This window comes from Myodes glareolus, chromosome 2 (genome assembly GCF_982192425.1).
Source record: "Myodes glareolus chromosome 2, mMyoGla1.1, whole genome shotgun sequence".
Classification (NCBI taxonomy): domain Eukaryota; kingdom Metazoa; phylum Chordata; class Mammalia; order Rodentia; family Cricetidae; genus Myodes; species Myodes glareolus.
This window is the reverse complement of record NC_142027.1, coordinates 70,189,652-70,209,057: the sequence shown is the minus strand read 5'-3', so window position 1 is coordinate 70,209,057 and position 19,406 is coordinate 70,189,652. Positions and strand designations below refer to the sequence as shown.

Here is a 19,406-nt window from a genome sequence, read left to right as displayed (position 1 = left end):
CATTTATGACTTTAAGCAAATTCTGTAAGATGGGGACACTATTCTTTCTGACCATCCTCCACAGGCCTCAGCAAACAGAGACAGAAAATGAAGAGAGATGTTCAGAGAGGGGGTCAGAATCAGGCAGGGCCAGAAGATGCCACTGGAAGCCATGAAGCTAGGAGGAGCCTGCTACGAGAGCCTCTCTCATAAGGAAGTAAGGACTCAGTGGGGCCAGATGTGAACCTGTTACACCCAGGGACAAAGACGCACCATATCAAGAGCAGAGCTCTGGGTCAGAAGGCCACAGTTTCAACCCAGAACCCATATTTACAGGTTGAGACACAGGGACATTTTTCTGTACCTCTGCTTCCAGCCTATAAAATGGGGATGGGAACAGTGCTGACCTCATGGAGTCAGGGTAACTTTGAACACAGGACAGTGATTGTCTTGTGTGATGCAGTTATTAAGTACAAATTAGCACTGCTACAAAATAGATTCTGCTTTCCATTAATCTAAGCTGAACTAGGGGAACTGAAGGCCTTTGGGGACACGAACGGCATCAGTCTTCACTGGGAAGATGCTCTTGGGAGCCTTCTCAAAGTAAGAGCAGAAAGCTGGGGTGATGCCATGCTTTCATTCCTTCTGTACTTAGAGGCTTGGGACTGATACCACCCTGGATGTGTCTATGAGGGTTCAGAGAGGACTAAGGAGAGATGGTGCCTCTGATGTGGGCAGTACCATAGACTGGGCCCTGCCAGTGCCAGCATCCTCTCCCTCTGGTTGGCCAGTTACAGACCAACCCAACCCATCCCTGCTGTGACAGACTGAAACCAGGAGCTAAAATAAGCATTCCTCCCTAAGTTGCTCTCTCAGTTTGGTCACATGCACAATCCTCTGCTGGACAAAGCTGGGTTTTCTGGTTAATGAACACAGAAGCATCTACATTCCGCAAACTGAATCTTTCCCTTGATTTCTAGCAAAAATAATTTTAGAATGTCATCCCAAAGCCCTGCCTGGGGTGGAAGAGCCTTGGAATCAAGCAGATCACAGAGGAGCCATGTGAGGAGGAAGCGGAAGTTGGGGGTCCTTCCTGATGAGCTAGCAGATGGCTGCCGGGACAAAAAGAGGAAAATTAATTTTCCTGAATAGCACAGTTATAGCAGCTGACATCTGCAGAAGGCCTGCCCAGCTCTGTGGAGGGAAGAGGCCCACGAAGGGCTCTTTTATCTACAGTAAGAATCCTATAGGCGATCAAAAGTTCTGGAAGTGCTATGGGCAAACGTGACCAAAAGCCCTTTAGGAGAATTTCCTAAGTGACAGCATCTATTAGTGGGTTCTAAAACAATTTGTGCCATGAAAATCAGCTGCTGGATCTCTAGAATTATAAGCACTTCATGTCTAAGTATCTCTGCTACAGACAACATCACAGGCTGTTGTTTACAGGCTCTCAGGTGCTGCACTCAGGTCACTAAGCTGCGTGCCTCGTTGAGCAGCCCCTTACGTTTCTAGTGCTTACCCAACATTCATGCCTGGTATTCTTTTAGTCATGTGACAAATGTTAAGTCATTTAACTCGTACGGCCCAGTATCCTCATGAGAAGCATGCTGGCATACAGACAATGTCCAGGGAGCACTTGGATTAAATAGCTGGGGCAAAGTAACGCAGGGCTGAAATTCAGGCTTAGGCAGTCTGACTCCAGCTTCTGCCCCTGACTTCCCACTGGGTTCTGAGCAGGCCCCCAGTAGAAGTCAGAGAAAACAGAGGGAGTAACCCAGTTTCCAACATGGTAACTGGGCTCTTCTCCTATAAATGCCAAGACCTCCAACTTACAGAACCTCCCAGGAGGCCAAGCACTCCAAGATCCCTGCAAAACAGACCCATACTAGAACTCTATGTATCCAAGCCCAAGGTTCTCAAGACTCTAGGTTAGTCTATACACAAACCATAAGTATCTAGGGCTTTAGTTCACTTCTATTCCGAAATTCAACTTAAATGACAATACAGGTGTGAAGGGCCGCATCCACATGCCCCATTACAAGATGGCGCTGGCATCCGGTTTCACCGCCAGGTGAACGCACATGTGCCAGGTAACTTTCCACTGCTGTCCCTGCCTACTCCCGAGGCATCATCTGGGATTATGGGCAGCAGACCAATCCAAGAGTGATACGTCCGAAGCAACGACTGTTTCCTATATAAGGGATGGGTTCCTTCATATCTGGGTCCCCGGCCATGTTGGCTTATGCTCTAGCTCCCAAGGGGCATTAAAGCTTTTCTACAGAAGAATCTTAGTGTCCCACGTGATTCTTGCTGGCGAGACGGTAGCGTGGGACATACAGGCATTTGATTGGTCTCAAAATTCTTGGAAGGCATAGCAGGTGTCTATGACCTTGAATTGCAGCTGTCAGGGTGCACTGGGGAACAGAGTTCTCAGAACTAACTCAATCAAACGCTTTGCTCAGACTTGGCAGGGAACCTGGATGGTATCTGTCTTGCACAGATAGCAGGGAGAGAAGGCAGCATGGTGGGGTCGATAAGGAAAAGGGAAAGGGGACAGAACAGGCTGCCTGGCTCTGTGGGAATGGCCAAGCCAGCCCACCAACCAAAGAAACGACAGAACCACAGAAAACCTCAGAGAAGTACAAGTGAGGAACGGAAAACAAAGAACTGTGCTGTGGGCAGCCATGACCTGGCAAGTCTCAACAAAGACAGACATCTTTTTAGGTATCACCAAACTCAACACTGTCTTCTTCTGTCCCTTCCTCCCGACAGCCTCTGACATCCTGAAGTCCTTGCTGGTCCCCACATCCAGAACAAGAGCATGACCCTGGCTGGTCATCAGGACCCCGAGTGATCTTCCCTGCCCAGAGCGGGCTCAAGCATAGGCTGGTGGACATGAGTGTTGCTGGGAAAGTGCACTCACAGTCGTGGGTCTGGAACTGACCATGTCAGCCTCCGGGATGCCAGGATGGGACTCAGCAAAGACACAAACTCAGACCTTGCTACCCAGGTTAAAAGAGAAATGTGATGTGCACAGGCTTGCTTCAGAGAGGCCTCCTTCTTGCCTCTGGGACACAGAGCCACAGCAGAAGGGTTGTCCATCCACATCTCCAGCTGGCCAGTGCTCCAGAAGGATTAGATACAGGAAGGAGACTATGAGCCCTAGCAAAGGGTAACCCAGAGAAAATGAGATCTTCTCAGGGAAGAGTGCAGGCATGATCCACATGACCTCAGAGACCACAAATTGAGACAGTGAGTAGTACATGGGGAAGCAGACGTTCAGTTTTAACATACAGAAGTGCATTCTGGGGGCTGGAGAGATGGCTCAGCGGTTAAGGGCACTGGCTGCTTTTCCAGAGGACCTGGGTTCAATTCTCGCACCTACTACATGGCAGTTCACAACTGTTGGTAACTCCAAGATCTCATGCCCTTACACAGACATATATATAGGCAAAACATCAATGCATATAAAATAAAAATAAATTTTAAAAAAGAACTGCATTCCCATGAACTTGTCCAGCAATAAAATAGTGGATTGCTTCAGAAGTTACCAGGTTCCCCATAGCAGGACAATTAAGCAGAGATCAGATAAATCATGGGTGATGCAGGGGAGATTCTAACGTGAAAGAAGACACCCTCAGGTGTCCCATTCCTGAGACTGTAATCCTAGGAGAGAAGCAGCTGGGCATAGTGACTCACACCTGTAATTGTAGCACTTGGGAGGCTGAGACAGGAGATTGCTGCAAGTTTGAGGCTATCCAGGACTACATAGTGAGTTCCTAACCAGCCTGGACTACCATCTCTTAAAACACAGTGACATTTATGAGAAAGGAAGGAAGCTGACTAGGAAGGATATCACGCGAGCTGCCAACCCAGTCTCCTTCTCAACCTCCAACAGCACCACTTACCAGGGAGGAGCATCAGACAGCTCATGACAGGAAAGAGGCAGGAAGGCAAAGCACCACTGGTTGCCATCTCTAGAGACTGGCATGCGGGCAGCCCCTTTCACGGGAAAATCCACACTGATTCCCAGCACACCCTCTATGGGAAAAACCTACGCTGATTCCCAGCACACCCTCCATGGGAAAACCCATGCTGATTCCCAGCACACTCTAAGCTTCCATACCAGGAGGCAGAGATTGCAGAAAAGAGTTAAATGGGGTTCCTGAGTAGTTAGGAGGCACGCTCTAGAACTCAGACTAAAGGGGACTCCTACCCACAATAAATTCTATCACCTTGGAAGGATAAAGATGGGAGGATGAGCAGATGAGTGGATAGACAGACTGATGAATGAGTGGATGGGTAGACAGGTTGCAAGCAGAAGGCATTACAGTGTTGTAATCTAAGCCATGTTGTACATATACCAGTGTTGATGCTATGTATGGCCTACCTGGATACAGCTCACCCTCACCACTAAGATTTCTTGATGTTCAAAACTCTTGGCAATCCCACACTGATCACAGCACCACTAGAGAGGAAAAGTAATCAAAGTTGTTTTGCTACAGAGACATGGAAAGGCTGGAGCAGACATCTAGCTCTCCCAAATGACCAAGGACAGAGGTGTGAGGTCATTCCATGAGGCCTGAACACTACGGCACGGGCTAGAATGTGCTTAAATGTTCTAGTGAAAGACTGTATTATCCTTAAATGCAGATACATGCTACAAATTCCAAAGGAGGGGACTCTGCCCCAGAATGCAGCGGAGTTGGATATAAGGCTGCCAGGCCTCTCAAACCTACACTTTCCTCATTCAGTAAGCATAGAGAAGAGCCTAGGGATGCCTTCTACCTAGGCCTTATGTGCAGAGGCCAGGGACCTAGACAACCACACTGTCAAAGCTGAACAGGCAGTGAAGTTTGGGGCGCAAGTCTGCGGAGGCTTCTCTGCATCAGCGGATGGGAGGGTGACGAGAAGCAGGCAATATGTAACCGTTGCCATCACCCCAACCTTCCCCCCACACCTTCTTATGGATTCTCTCTTCCCTTCCTTCCCCATCTAGGCCCTCAACTTCCACAAAGCATCTTCAGACCTTAACTGGAACATGCTCATATATAGATTAAGGTTAACATAGGCAAGCTATGGAGAGTCTGAAGACTTACTCTCTATTTTCTTTCAGAACTACATTCCTGGAAAGGAATTTTGCTTGGTCTGGTGCTTTGTTATTAGTTAAGTCTGAGGTTACTTTAGAAAAACATTTAATGGAATTTTTAAAATTATCAATAAGATAATTCAACTATTATAATTCAAATAGTTGAAATAACAACTATTTCAAGGAATGAGAGAAAACATTTAAAGAACCAATGGACCCAGAAACCATCAGCACCAGCATCTGAGATAAGCTAACTAAAGCTTCCAAGAGTCCTGGCCAAGGGTGGCAGCAAGTGTGAGCTTTCTATCAGGTTCACCTGGCAGTGGCTCCATCTGGCACACAGGTGCACTCTGTTTGGCTAGTGGATTGCTTGTTTAATTGTTAATATTTAAACATTTCCAACAGAGACTTCAATCTCTTTAAAAGAAAAATCAGATGTGACAACACTGGGTCAATATTCATGTAAAAAACAATAATAATGAAAGGAAGGAAAGGAAAGGGAAAGGAAAGGAAAGGAAAGGAAAGGAAAGGAAAGGAAAGGAAAGGAAAAATCTACTCCAAAACAACACCCAAAGCAAAAAATTCAAAAACACCATTCAACAATCTGGTCATAGAAGGATCTCCAATTAATTGCTCTCCTTTCCCTCTCCTTCATGATATATATATATATATATAGATAGATAGATAGATAGATAGATAGATAGATAGATAGATATAGATAGGCCCCTTCTGCCTATCGCAGTAAGTTGCACTCACCAGAACATCACCCCCACTTTGATCCTTGGAATTAATCGATGTTCTCTCACTTCATAACTTAAGACAAAAACCACCACCAGCACCAATAGTCCACTCTGGTGTGGGACTGGAGCTCTTCCAGCACGGTCTGCACAGGTGACTGGGAGGCACCGGCACAGCACAGCTCCACAGGCAAGACCATGTGCTCTGGGCCCCAGAGCTCCCTGGGTTCTGGCTAGCAAAGGCAGATCAGACAGCTGTTCCCAGCCATTTCAGTCTCCTCTGGGCCAAATAGGGCAATGGACTCTACTTCTCTCCATATGAAAACGTGCATCGTTTGATCACAGGCTGATGCTTAACCTTGGACAACAGCGAAAGGAAGGTGAGGCCTGTCTGGAGAGTGGCTGTAGACAGGGTCACACTCCAGTCCTCCCAAACCCTGTTAACAACTTGGCAGAAGAAATAGTCAAAGATATGTGGGTGTCCCTCTTCCATTCTGGTTATTCCTTCTAAATAGTAAGACTAATTTTTGACCTTCGTCTTGCTTCGAGAGTATCTTCCAGTTCTCTGAAATGAACTACAATTACACTATTATGAACATAAAAATCTTGTTCCCTGACAGTTCGAGCAGAGTGCTGGGGTCATATTGCTGTTTTACAGTTCCAAGTTCACAAGCATTGGGCCAGTGGAGATAGGGTGGATCTGGCAGCAGAGAAAGGGTTTCCATGCAGACAGTGGGCTTCATTTTATTAAGGGAGGCAGTATATTTTTACAGGGCCAAGGGGAATCAAGTGGAGGCAGAGAAGCAGTCATATGCACGGCACCTTTCTCCACACTGATGACATTAATGAGGTCCCAGGAGCGTCTCTATGACTTTCCATTTGTGAAAGTCCATCAGAATGCGCCAGTCTCATAATGAGAGCTCATCTGCACAGGCAGGGACACAGCGCGCATCTGGGCCATTCATTATATGCTAAGCACCTCTAGCTCCGGCATAAGCTCGCCTCTCACATATAGTGATACAAAAGTTCCAGCTGTGAGGGCCAAGTTCCCGAATAATGACACATTCACAACTCAACTCCTAGATGGGATGGTGGAGGCGGGGGCATTGAACTCAGCCACTCTCAGACGAAGGAAGGAGCCCAGGGACTCTCCATAATCAACAGTAAAAGGCTTGTACACACAAGGTGCTCAATTCAAAACCAAGCTGAACAGTTGATGTCTTAGCAAAATCAATTCTGCTGCTAACCTGGAGGTACAGGGGCTGGGAACTGAACCTCCATGTCACTTTGTCACCTGGAGAAGAGCAGCTGAAACCTGAGTCTGAGGTGGCCATGGAGCCATCTTAAGACATCCTTTGCACGTAGCTCATCACACTTAACTCAGTCCTTTCCATATGCTGTTTGCCATAGGTTCCTTTCACACACATGCCACCATGGTTCAGCTATGCTGTCCGTGCCAACCACCCTCCCCAAGTCTTTTATGTAGCCTAGGTTGCTAATACGGTTCGTTCAGAGAGACATTTATTCAGCAAAGGAAAACAGGCTGCAAAAGGACAGCCTTCTGCTATGCCACAGTTGTAGCATTTCCCAGGGAGGCCACCTGGAGAAGGTCTCCTCTGCTAGGCTACAAGCCTCTGGTCCAGTTCCTTTGCATAGTCAAACCTTCTACAAATGCCTAATAAGTTTTCAGTTTGGCTCAGAGCCCAACCCTGTAAGTGCATTTCTTAGCAGATGTGATTTCTTAGCAGAGAGAGAGGAGGAAGAAAAGAGACCTTTCAGAAGAACGCTCACCCAATTCTTTGCATTTTGGAGAAGAATATAAAATTGAGGGCCACTTAGTGAAGTTTAAAGTCCCGAGAGCAGAATGCCTTTGTGGTTTGTCCAAGGTCTATGTCAGAACAGTGGCTCTGGCATGGTGTTGGCACTTGTGTCCATCCATTTTTCAAGGCTCTAGTGAGAAGCCTGAGGCTGGGTTACATCATAAACTTTCTTTAACAGAAACTGATTGGCTCAATCTCCATTTATTTCTTAAAGACAAACACATGGGCAAGGGCCCAGAAATCCATCTGCCAGTGTCAGGGGCAAAGGAGAACTGATCTTTATCTTCAAGTCCTATCCCATATGCTAAGGGATGAGATGAGGGTGGGCGTTTCTGAGGAGGGCCAATGCCTAGTGAACAACGAATGTATGTGTCAGGAAGCCGTCCTGGGGTGCCAGTCACACGAGCATCCCGACACAAGACAATGTAAAGACTGCAAAGGCCAGCAGATGAGATGTTCAGCTGAGGAACCGGCAGACAAAACGGCACAGAGTTCACATAGCTGCTCAACTAAGCCAGTGCCAGCAGGCAAGTCTTACAGAAGAAGACTGAGAATAACACTTTCAGATTCGACAGCATGATGCCTGGGGAAGCCTGAAACTCCGTGGTGATACTATGGACTAACCAGGGCACTAGAATGCAGTCCACATCTCTAGGTGCTAAAACTTTACCATAATAAAAAGTGAAGGAAAAAGAATTATTCAGGAAATTATTATAATTAAACATTAGTTAGCAATGTTTAACAAACGAAGGCAAAGTTGGGCACAGGGTACTCACAGCATATTGTTATGTAGACACAAGCCAAACTCACAGGAATGTAAGCAGGAATTGTTGGTTTTGGCTGTGCATATCTGTAATGGAAGCACTGGAGAAGTTGAAGCAGGGGGATTACAATTTTGAGGCTAGCCTGGATTATCTCAAGATTCTGCCAGAAAAAAATTAAAAATTCATTTGTGCAACTGTAAATTTACAGATTAACATCAACAACAACATAATACTTGTGTAAGTAATGAAAATACATTTTATTTCTTTTTAATAATTACCTTTTGTTTGGTTGCCTTGACTATGGTCTATCTACACATCCCAAGTTGACCTCAAATTTACTTTGTAGCCTAGTACAGAAATGGACTCACAATCCTCCTGCCTTAGCCTCCCAAGTACTGAGATTATAGGCATACACCACCACACCACATTAACATTTACTTACTCTACACATTTAGTTCAGGAGAAAAGACACAGTAGGGTTAAAACATGAAACTACATCTCCATGGCCAGGGATGGAACAAGGGCAAGAGCCATGGTCTGAGCCATGGTCCAAGCAGAGCAGCCAGTTCATTCACCACAGGGAAACAGGGTCAAACATCACACAGGCAGCAGGTACAGGTACAGGCAGCAGATGGCAGGCTAGGGTGGAGGCAGGGGCTGGCACATGCTGGAGTGGTCAGTGGTCACCTGTTCCTCTCCCTTTTCCCAGTCCCTGTCCATAGAGACTATATAGGATACTTCCTTCTCTATTACCCTCAGGGTTTCAAATACCCTCTAGGGATATTAAAAGTTTCCTGTCACTTAATATAGGATGTCCTTCTGTATATGGTGTTGCTTTTATTGACTGATGAATAAAGCTGTCTCGGCCAATGGCTTAGCAAAGTAAAGCCAAGCAGGAAATTCAGAGAGAGAGAGAGAGAGAGAGAAAGAAAGTGTGTGTGTGTGTGTGTGTGTGTGAGAGAGAGAGAGAGAGAGAGAGAGAGAGAGAGAGAGAGAGAGACGGAGTCAAACAGATGCCATGAATGTATGTCATGTAGCCACTGAAGGAGAAAGATGCTAGAACATTACCGGTAAGCCACAGCCTCGTAGCACTACACAGATGAATAGAAATGGGTGAATATAAGATATAAGAATCACTGTAGACAGATCCTTGTCTCTTGTAATATGGTCAGCTTCCGTTCTGCAAACACGCCACCTTGTTGAAGGTGTGCAGCAAGAGGACAATCTGGAATGTACAGAGGCTGAACCGATGAGACTGCTTTCTTTGTGGGAGAAGGGAAAGGGAGAACACCGAATCTACACAATCTCAGTAGCAAGGAAGCTAGAACTTATATTGTCTCAGTCTTCCCCATGAGGCAAGCAGGCTTGTATGACAGGTAAGAACTTCCTCAAATAGAGGCGGGGCACTACTAATATTACCTTAGTCCCAACTTCACATACGAGGAAACATGGGCTTGGGAGTTAAGTGTATTCCCTCAGACCACAACATTCATTAGTGCTGAGCTAGGACTCAGGGTAACACTGCTCCTGCCAGGAAGTATAAATATATCATCTAAATTAATCCCCCATCAGCTCTGCTGAAAATAGTGTTATAATCCCTACTTCTCAGCTAAAGAAACTAACCTCAGAGACGTTAGCTAATTCTCAAGATCCCATGACTGTAGAGCAGCAGCAGTGGGATCTGTACATGTCCTCCCTTCCTACCCAGCATGCCCCTGTACCAGTTTCAGGAAAGATTAAGCCAAGTGCAGAGAAGCGAGGCAGACATGTTCATCCTAGCATCTGGAAGGAGGCAAGGCTGGCACAGGGTTGTCAATAGAGCAACCATGTGATCCAAGAGCTGAAGAAATGAACAATGAAAATACTGACACAAAAGCAAATTCCTGGTTCTGGTGCATGAACTAACAGGACCCCCTGCTGCTCTGGCCACAGCTTCATGGTGTGCCTGGGCTTGTTCCAGGACACAGTGGCCCCTACCAATAAATCTGCCATTCAGGGTTTCTCAGGGAACAAGCTCCAAGGCAAAGTGACCTGCTGCTGCCGCTCAGGCTCCTGTTTTCTCTCTGTCAATCACTAGGGTTAGCAGAAGCCAGAGACCTGAAGCTAAGTCATTGCATTACCAGGCTGCCTGGCACTATGGCCTACTCAATGACCTGGGCCAGCTTGGCTCCTAGCTCCTTGCAGGGTGGTCCTCCTTGGGCTAGGCATTCTGAGGCTGAGACCATAATGATGCTAGTCCTGGTTACCCTGCATATCCCACTTCCATACCCTTTGTTCCTGCCCAGGCTCTTGAAGGAATGTCAGATCACTCACTTCCGCTGGAAAGACATTTTCCAACTGGGGTCAGGGCCTGGGCTGAATTGTCAGACTTAGGGAAAACAAATAAGGTGCTTTGCTGGATGCAATGTTCGGATAAACAATAAATGACTTTAGTTTGGGTGTGTGCATACACTATCTAGAACACATGATCACATGAAACAGTATCTGGTACTGACTGCAAGTTCTACATCCCAGGCTTCCTGTCTTAGGTGGCACCTGCTAAAGTTAGGGGTCATATAGAATAGGAGTTCATGAAACAAAGGTAATAGTTAGATGATGGATGGATGGATGGATAGATAGATGGATGGATGGATAGACTGACAGAAAGACAGATGACAGGTAGACAAGTAGATAGATGATAGATGGATAGGTGATAGACAGACATCTCTCTCCACACAGAGGAAACACAGAGGATCCTGTGACTTGCAGCACAAACCACAGCTAATTGGTGCCACTGCCTTTACATCAGCTGCTTGAGCTGTTCCTATGACATCATACTAAATTCTACAGGATGCACATAAGGAAGGCCCAAGTGCTCCCTGCACTTTCAATGCATCACAGGAAGCCATCCCACAAGGTCATGCTTGCACACTTCAGGTGTGGGTCTGCAGAGCAGGCCCCAGGGGTGTCTTTCCCTTTGACACCCACCCCAGTCACACAGCACTACAGAGAAGCTCATCAGGGGTCCAGTTTCAGACACAGCTGCACAGAAAGGTCAAAGGAGGGAAGGACAGCATTCTATCCAAGATGACCAGGTCCTTGATTTTCAGATGAAGAAAGGCAAGGTTTGGTTTGACTAGACCAAACTGTGACAGGAACCCACGGAGGGAGATATCCTCTACCCATACTTCAACATTCCCTGACCCTGCAGCACCGTCCAGAACTCAGTCAGTTTGATGTGTTTGTGAGGAAAAAATGTGAAAAAACCATTTGTCAAATGCATGGCGGAAACACTTCTCCCCACCCTTCTGCAAGCCTGAGACATTTAACGACTCACAATAGAGGGGAAGCCACCATAAAAAATGACTTGCTGTGTGCCCTTTGAAGTACAGTAACTGTGGGACAAGTGACTATAAACCCACACAGCTGGGAGACTGGAGTCTATTCCTGCTTAGTGACTTTCCAGAACCAAGCATACTTGCTTCCCCAGTCACGATGCATCCAGGGTTACAGCATTTTCTTATCCATTTCTTTCTTCTCGAGGATGCTATCAGATTCCATTTGTAACAAGCAACTTGTCCATATCGTATCTGGCCACTTGGGGAGGTCTCTGAGCACCAGTTGTTAGGGGAGGGAGTCTGCAGGCAACAGAAAGGGCTGATGCCCGAGTTGTGGGTTCCCCCATAAACTGTCTAAGGAGCAGGGGCCCAGTGTCCCTCAGAAGGGCCCAGCTTCACTGTACTTGTGTAGGGACCATTAACTGGATTCTTCTTTTCTTCCGACCTTTTCCTCCCATCACCCAAGCCCCATCCTCCCTCCCTGGTCCCCAGTCAGGTGACTTCTCCAAAGAAGGGGAGAACCATCAATGATCATTCAGGTCCCTGGGCTCTCCTATTCCCATATGGATGAAGGCCATGTGTGTACATACACACGCAAATGCATGTATACTATATTCCTAGTTTGCCACCCACCAAGCCATTCTCAGGCCCAGGAAGCACTAAACGCACACACTGTAACAGGTGATCCCTGGACACTGTAGCGTAGGACACTCATTTGCTGCCTTGATTTATTATGAGTCTTTTACGACCTGTAGGGGTGGTTCACGGCTGAGGGTCAATGCATGTTGGCTGAGTACCTTTCCTAAGGCTCTTTCAGTAGCAGGTTCTCATGGTCCTCACTGCACACAATGATTAAAATGCAGAAAGTATTTGAATCCACCACCCTTCAGGTGTTTCTTCTGGGAAGGCCAGATAATTAAACTGATTTAAGTTCTATCATTATAAAAGTCTAGTTCTGCAGAAAATAAAAATTTGGCCAAGATTATCTGTAACAAACGTGATGAAGTTTTAATGTATTATGAAGTCAACCTTGTCTTGCAGGTGTTGCGGATGTAACCATCTGATCACCAGCCAGTGTAAATGTCCTGGGGCCTGGGTCTGAGCAGGAGGGGATTCACTGCACACAATGGCTGAAGGTAGAGCAGGGTGGAGGAGCCATGAGCACCAAAGCTGGAGAGAGAGGAAGTCTTCTGCTTCCCATTTTCAAGGGGTGCCAAGGCCTCAGGATTGGAACCCATTCTGTAGTCCACATGGCAGGTTTGCCTCTGGGGAACCTGAGTCAGCATTATGTAAGGGGACAGCCCACAAACCCCGGGAGTTCTCAGCTCATTTGAGGCTTTGCAGGAATTTCCTGTTACAAGATCTGAGACTGCAAAGAGCCACTACTAACCCAGCCTGTCCTTCTCCTCCGTCTGTGGGGGAAACTAAGCTCTGAGTCAAGAGATGCCAAGGCTGGCAGCTCTCTGATGACTTCTCCCAGTTATCTGAGCCAGCACAAGGCAGCACAGAACTAAGGGCCCCAGGAGCCCAAAGAAGAAAAATTCTAGGTCTTCAGGAGCAAACGTGATCAGAGTGGGCTTTGGGAGAGGCTGTCAATCTACCAGGCAGAGGTGGGGTGGGGAGGGGTGAGTTGACCTCAGCTGTGACTGACTCTGAACACAAACTTACTTCTGCTGTTCTTACCTCTCTCTCTCTCTCTCTCTCTCTCTCTCTCTCTCTCTCTCTCTCTCTCTCTCTAAACATAACACATGTGCAACACATGCGTGACCATGGCGGAGAGTAAAGCACCACCCCCTGTGTCCCCAAGACCTATGCTGGCTTTGGGGAGCATCTCCTTGGTTTTCCCTGTGATTTTAGCCCCGGTGTTTGTTTGCCTATCATCATATACAGCTACAGCGTGTTCTATCTTTTCCTGCTATGCTGTCAGGAACATTTAAGCGGTGTAGAGAACATCCTGAGCATGTCTCCTGGCTTCTCTGTAGTATAGCACTTGGGAGGAAGTGCCTGTTTACCCTGACCAGTGTCCTCAGCTGCTTCTGCTGCTCCCTCTGCACGACTGTCCACCCACTCTCCTTTGGTGTGACAGAGCCATGGTAACAGGAGGTCAGTGAAAACCCAGCTCACAGGCCGGAGGGGAAATCCTGACACTGTTGCCAGACGAAGCCTAGGATTTTTTATTTTATTTTATTTATTGTTTTCATTGAGCTGCATATTTTTTCCTCTCTCCTCTTCCTTCCTCCCCTCCCTCATGGCTCCTACACTCTCAATTTACTCAGGAGATCTTGTTTTTTTGTTTTTTTTTTCTTCCTTCCTATTCAGATCCATGTATGTCTCTCTTAGGGTCCTCTGTTGTTTAGATTCTCTGGGATTGTGGACAATAATCTGGTTATCCTTTGCTTTATGTCTAAAAGCCACTTATGAGTGAGTACATATTATATTTGTCTTTCTGGGTCTGGGTTACCTCACACAGTATGGTTGGTTTTTTTTTTTTTTTTTTTGGTTCCATCCATTTGCCTACAAATTTCAAGATGTCATTATTTTTTATCACTGAGTAGTACTCTATTGTGTAAATGTACCACATTTTTCTTACCCATTCTTTGCTTAAGGGGCATTCAGGTTGTTTCCAGGTTCTGGCTATTACGAATAATGCTGCTATAAACATAGTTGAGCAAATGACCTTGTGGTATGACTGAGCATCCTTTGGGTATATGCCCAAAAGTGCTATTGCTGGGTCTTGAGGTAGAAGGATTCCCAGTTTTCTGAGAAATTGCCCTACTAATTTCCAAAGCAAATGGACAAGTTTGCACTCCCCCCAGCAATGAAGGAGTGTTTCCCTGACTCTACATCCTCTCTAGCATAAGCTATCATCAGTGTTTTTGATCTTGGCCATTCTGACAGGTGTAAAATGGTATCTCAGAGGTGTTTTGATTTGCATTTCTTTGATGGCTAAAGATGCTGAGCACTTCCTTAAGTGTCTTTCAGCCATCTGAGATTTCTCTGTTGAGAGTTCTCTGTTTAGGTCTGTACCCCCTTTTTTATTGAATAATTTGATATTTTGATGTCTAGTTTCTTGAGTTCTTTGTATATTTCGGAGACCAATCCTCTGTCAGATTTGGGGTCGGTGAAGATCTTTTCCCATTCTGTAGGCTGCCGTTTTGTCTTGTTGACCGTGCCCTTTGCTTTACAGAAGCTTTTCAGTTTCAGGAGATCCCATTTATTAATTGCTGCTCTCAGTGTCTATGCTACTGGAGTCATATTTAGGAAGTGGTCTCCTGTGCCAATGTGTTCAAGTGTACTTCCCACTTTCTCTTCTGTGAGGTTCAGCGTGGTTGGTTTTATGTTGTGGTCTTTGATCCATTTGGACTTGCTTTGTGTGCATGGTGATAGATAAGGATCTATTTGCACTCTTTTAAATGTTGATATCCAGTTATGCCAGCATCATTTGCTGAATATGCTCTCTCTTTTTTTTTTTTTTTACATTTTATACTTTTAACTTCTTTGTCAAAAACCAGGTGTTCGTAGATGTGCGGATTGATATCTGGGTCTTCAATTTGATTCCACTGGTCCTCCTGTCTATTTTATGCCAATACCAGGCTGTTTTCAGTACTGTAGCTCTATACTAGAATTTGAAGCCAGAGATCATGATTGTTTTTCCATATAAAGTTGAGTATTTTTCTTTTGAGGTCTGTGAAAAATTTTGTTGGGATTTTGATGGGTATTGCCTTGAATCTGTAGATTGCTTTTTGTAAGACTGCCCATTTTTACTATGTTAATTCTACCTATCCAAAACCATGGGAGATCTTTCCATTTCCTGACGTCTTTCTTCAAAGATTAAAGTTCTTATCACAAAGGTCTTTCACTGTTTGGTTAGAGTTACCCACAAGATATTTTACGTTATGTGTGAAGCCTAGGATTTTTAACCCTGTGACCAGAGCCAACAACCTGAACAACTGGGCTTTTTGAAGAAAGAAATCCCAGCATCCCCCACTCCAGGGAGGCAGCCTCTCCAGCTCTGGAGCAGACCCCTCCCTGCCAGATTCAGCAGATATGCTTCCAAGTACAGAAACATCACATGCTGCTGCACCCAAGCAGCCATAAGTGGCAAAAGAGAGGGCAGAATGGGAGGGGCTTCTCAGGCTCCCTCCAACAGCCAGCACCTACCTGTACACTGGCTGCATCTCTCGGGCTATGCCAATAACAGCACCTGGCAGGAAGTTGTCAAACTCCTCGAACAGCTCTCGGATGTTGGTCTTGTACTTCAGGTCAAGGTCCAGCTGAATGATCCGTAGGATCTCTGGAGGAGTAATTTCAAAACAGGACAGTAAGATTATGTATGCTACCATACCTCTGTAATCCAGCTACTTACTCGGGAGGCTGAGGCAGGGGATTGGGATCTGGGATGGTCTGGGATGTATAATGAGCCTCAAAAAATAAAAATGATAGACACAGGCCTACATCCTGGGAGACTTGGTGCCTAACAGAAAGTAGAGAACACACAAGGCTACTGGCTTGTTGCTGTAGTTGTTGAATGATGCAAAGTCACTTTCAGCAACCTGAAACCCTGTCTAACTGCAGAATCGATTCTGTTCAAACCCAGGGGCCCATATGTCCATCTAGTCTCTGACTAGGTGAGTGCCACCAAAGTGTCTGTCCTAGAAGGTACACAACATGGACACCTTGTGATTTCACTTTGGGGTATAAGTGTCAAAGACTGCCAGACAAGAGGGATAAAAGATACTATCATCTCAGGTCTGGATACAGATGTCCTGTAAACTTCTGGAGGAGGAGGATTTGGGCTGGGTCCTCTGCATGGACAGGAATGGGTAGATGAAGTATTATTCATGCCCAACTCAGAGCACTGGGGTGTCCCATTTCCCCCTGACTCCCACCCCTGCTTTCAGCAGGGCATCACTGCTCCCTGGAGGACAGAGACCAGCACTTGGCCATTTTGGCATCTGTCAGTGGCACAAAATTTGACATTTGACATGGGGGGGTGGTTTCAGGAAGCAATAGCCATTCTTTAGGTTGGTTTATGAAGAAATCACAACTTACAATGTAAGAAAAACTGATTCATTTGTTACTTGTTCTGTTTTCCTATGTGAGACAGAAACAAAGTCTTCATTGATATTCTATGTGACTTCTCTACGACATAAAAGAGCCAAAGTTACAACAGATGAGAAGCCAGCTGCTCAGGGCAGAGCAAAGCAAGAGAGCAGCAAGCTGCCTGCTCTGGGTGTAGGGCTGGGGAGGAAGGTCTGCCCAGGCGAATGAGGAACCCATGGCTGCCAGTATCACACTGCAACCCCCACAAGAGGACTAAAGAGGCTGTTTCCTCCCGCAGTCATAAACAATGACAAAACCAAAGCCTGGAAGTTGGAGCTGCCTGCTAATAACCCGGGAGTCTATGTGTCTAGAAGCCTTAGCAGTGACTCTGCTGGCCTGGGGACGAGGCCCTAAGCCAAGGGGTGGAGAGCAGACACAGGCCACAGGGGTCCTGCTGCTCTAGAAGGTGGCCCGGGGACACAGGGGAAGGACCCTGACGACAGCCCTAGGGAAAGACAATGTTTGCCAGGAAAGAATGTCCTTACATGAAAGCTACAGTCCCCAAATTCTTATGTTGAGCTATCAATGGTTGGCCATCTGGGTCTGGAGACAACCCCAAAACACATACATTTTCTCCAGCCATTTTTTTTTTCTTTTTGTCCATTGTCTGTGGCATGAGCATTCACATCCATATCTCAAGTAGCCCTTACATACAGCAAAACAGAGCTCTAGGGAGTCAGGGACAGAACACACTACCATCTCCAGGGGCAAAATCATGTCACCCTGATTCTGTGAAAGAAGAAGACAGGGTCTAGGACATTGGCTGTGATAATGACTGGGAAGACTTCTGTCAACCTCAAGGTAGATCTGCCCACTGATGTACAATTCCTAGTTTTATAAGAAACAGTGTCTTAGGGAGGTTAAAAAACAAGGGACTGGAGAGATGAAGAGGTAGCTTAGTGGTTAAGAGCACTGACTGCTCTTCCAGAGATGCAGGTTCAATTCCCAGCACCCACACAATAGTTCAGAACCATTTGTAACTCCAGCTCCAGGGGATCTGACACCTTCTGTTCTCTGCAGGCACTACATGTACACAGTGCACAGACAAACATGTAGGCAAAGCCACTCATGCACATAAAATAAAAATAAATTTAAAAAGTACAATAGAAAAGCCAGGCATAGTGGCATACTGTAATTTCAACACTTGAAAGATAGGGGCAGGAGGATCAGGAGTTTACAGCTAGCCTCAGCTACATAGCAAGTCTGAAGCCAGTCTGGGCTATAGAAAATCTCCTCTGAGAAATAAAAGGTTAAAAAACAGGAGCCTCACTCAAGAAGTCAATAGTGGAGTGAAAATGGAACTCTGACTTGACTCTGAAGCCAGTACCCCAAGCTCCTTCCACATGACTCCCTCTGAACAGAGGGGCTCACATGCAGATTCTGGATCCATCGCTCACCACCCCAGGAGCACACAGAAGGACTGAAGGCAGCCAGAAACAAATCACCTCAGGCAATCGCCTGGCCAAAAGTAGATTTCAAGGGAAGCAAACAAAGCAATTATGGTAATTTCACTGTCCTCACTGATATGGAAGTCATTAGTGGTCAGCCCATCCCTTGCCCTGTGCATCCTCTGCTGTCCAGGCACCACAGTCCTAGCGTTCTGCTGCGGCTCTGCACAGGTCCCGGTGGACAACTACGGCCTCATCTGTCCTGCACCGCCAACAAGTCCAGTCATCCATCACCGCCTCCTCTAGAAAGTGCATTCCTAGAGGACGGGTGCACACTGGGAGGGCAGAGCAGACATCCATGTCTCTTTGCTCAGAAGCTGTACTAATCTCGGTATGGGTCCAATTTTAGTATTTAGGTGAGAGACTTCCTGAAGATCCCCGTCTCCCTCACTGGTACAGTTCCTGTCTTAATGGGCTCCTAATGGGCTCATAATCTGCGCACTTCCCCTTAGGAACATTCCTCTTAGGGAATGGCTAAGAGGGGTCCAATGTAGCCCCACAACACAGGAATCTGAGATCCTTGGGCACTGCTTATAACTCATGCTTAAAACACCTCTGAGAGAGGCAGCATCCCCCGTGTCAGTCCTGCATCCAGGGAGGTAACTAGCTGAAAAGGAGTACTGGTCCAGCTCACCACGGAGTGACCCTTCACCTGGAGGCAGATCACCAGACCCAGGCTGGGCAAAGGACACCCTCATCTGTTCAGGGAAGCCCACAGCTCTGGGCAGCCTGCACTGTCACATGGGCACCCAACCAAAGACTCTTCTTTTATAAAAAGAGCAAATAAGATGCCACTGCCACTGCTGAAGAGAAGCCTGTGCTTACGAACACTGCAGCTCATCAGGATGGGATTGCTTAGGGACCCTGCTACACAGACTCTGGTCTCGGCAGAGTCATCTCTCTATGGGAACTACATCTGGGTGGTCATATAGGAAACAGAAGGACTATGAAAAGAAGAGGTTTCTATCTCGGGACGACCATAGTGACAACCTCAAGAAGATGCTGGTGGGAGATGGTGGTAAGACCACCAAACTAGGGGCTACAAGAGATGAGGGTCCCTAAAGCAAAGGGTGCACGAAAGCTGCGACGAGTAAGAAGGACTTTGGAGAGAACAGCTGAGGGGGTGTCTTAACAGCATAGGTTCTGTTC

General features: G+C 46.5%; 1 protein-coding gene across 2 annotated transcripts in view; it reads right to left on the bottom strand.

Moving 5' to 3' along the window:
- The window catches only part of Xxylt1 (xyloside xylosyltransferase 1), a 140,224-nt gene that overhangs the window by 43,970 nt on the left and 76,848 nt on the right, over positions 1–19,406 (bottom strand). For both annotated transcript variants that reach the window (XM_048453972.3, XM_085685398.2), the window contains exon 3: positions 15,868–16,000. In XM_048453972.3, coding sequence (XP_048309929.2) covers positions 15,868–16,000 — 133 coding nt within the window. The remainder of the gene's footprint in view (positions 1–15,867; positions 16,001–19,406) is intronic.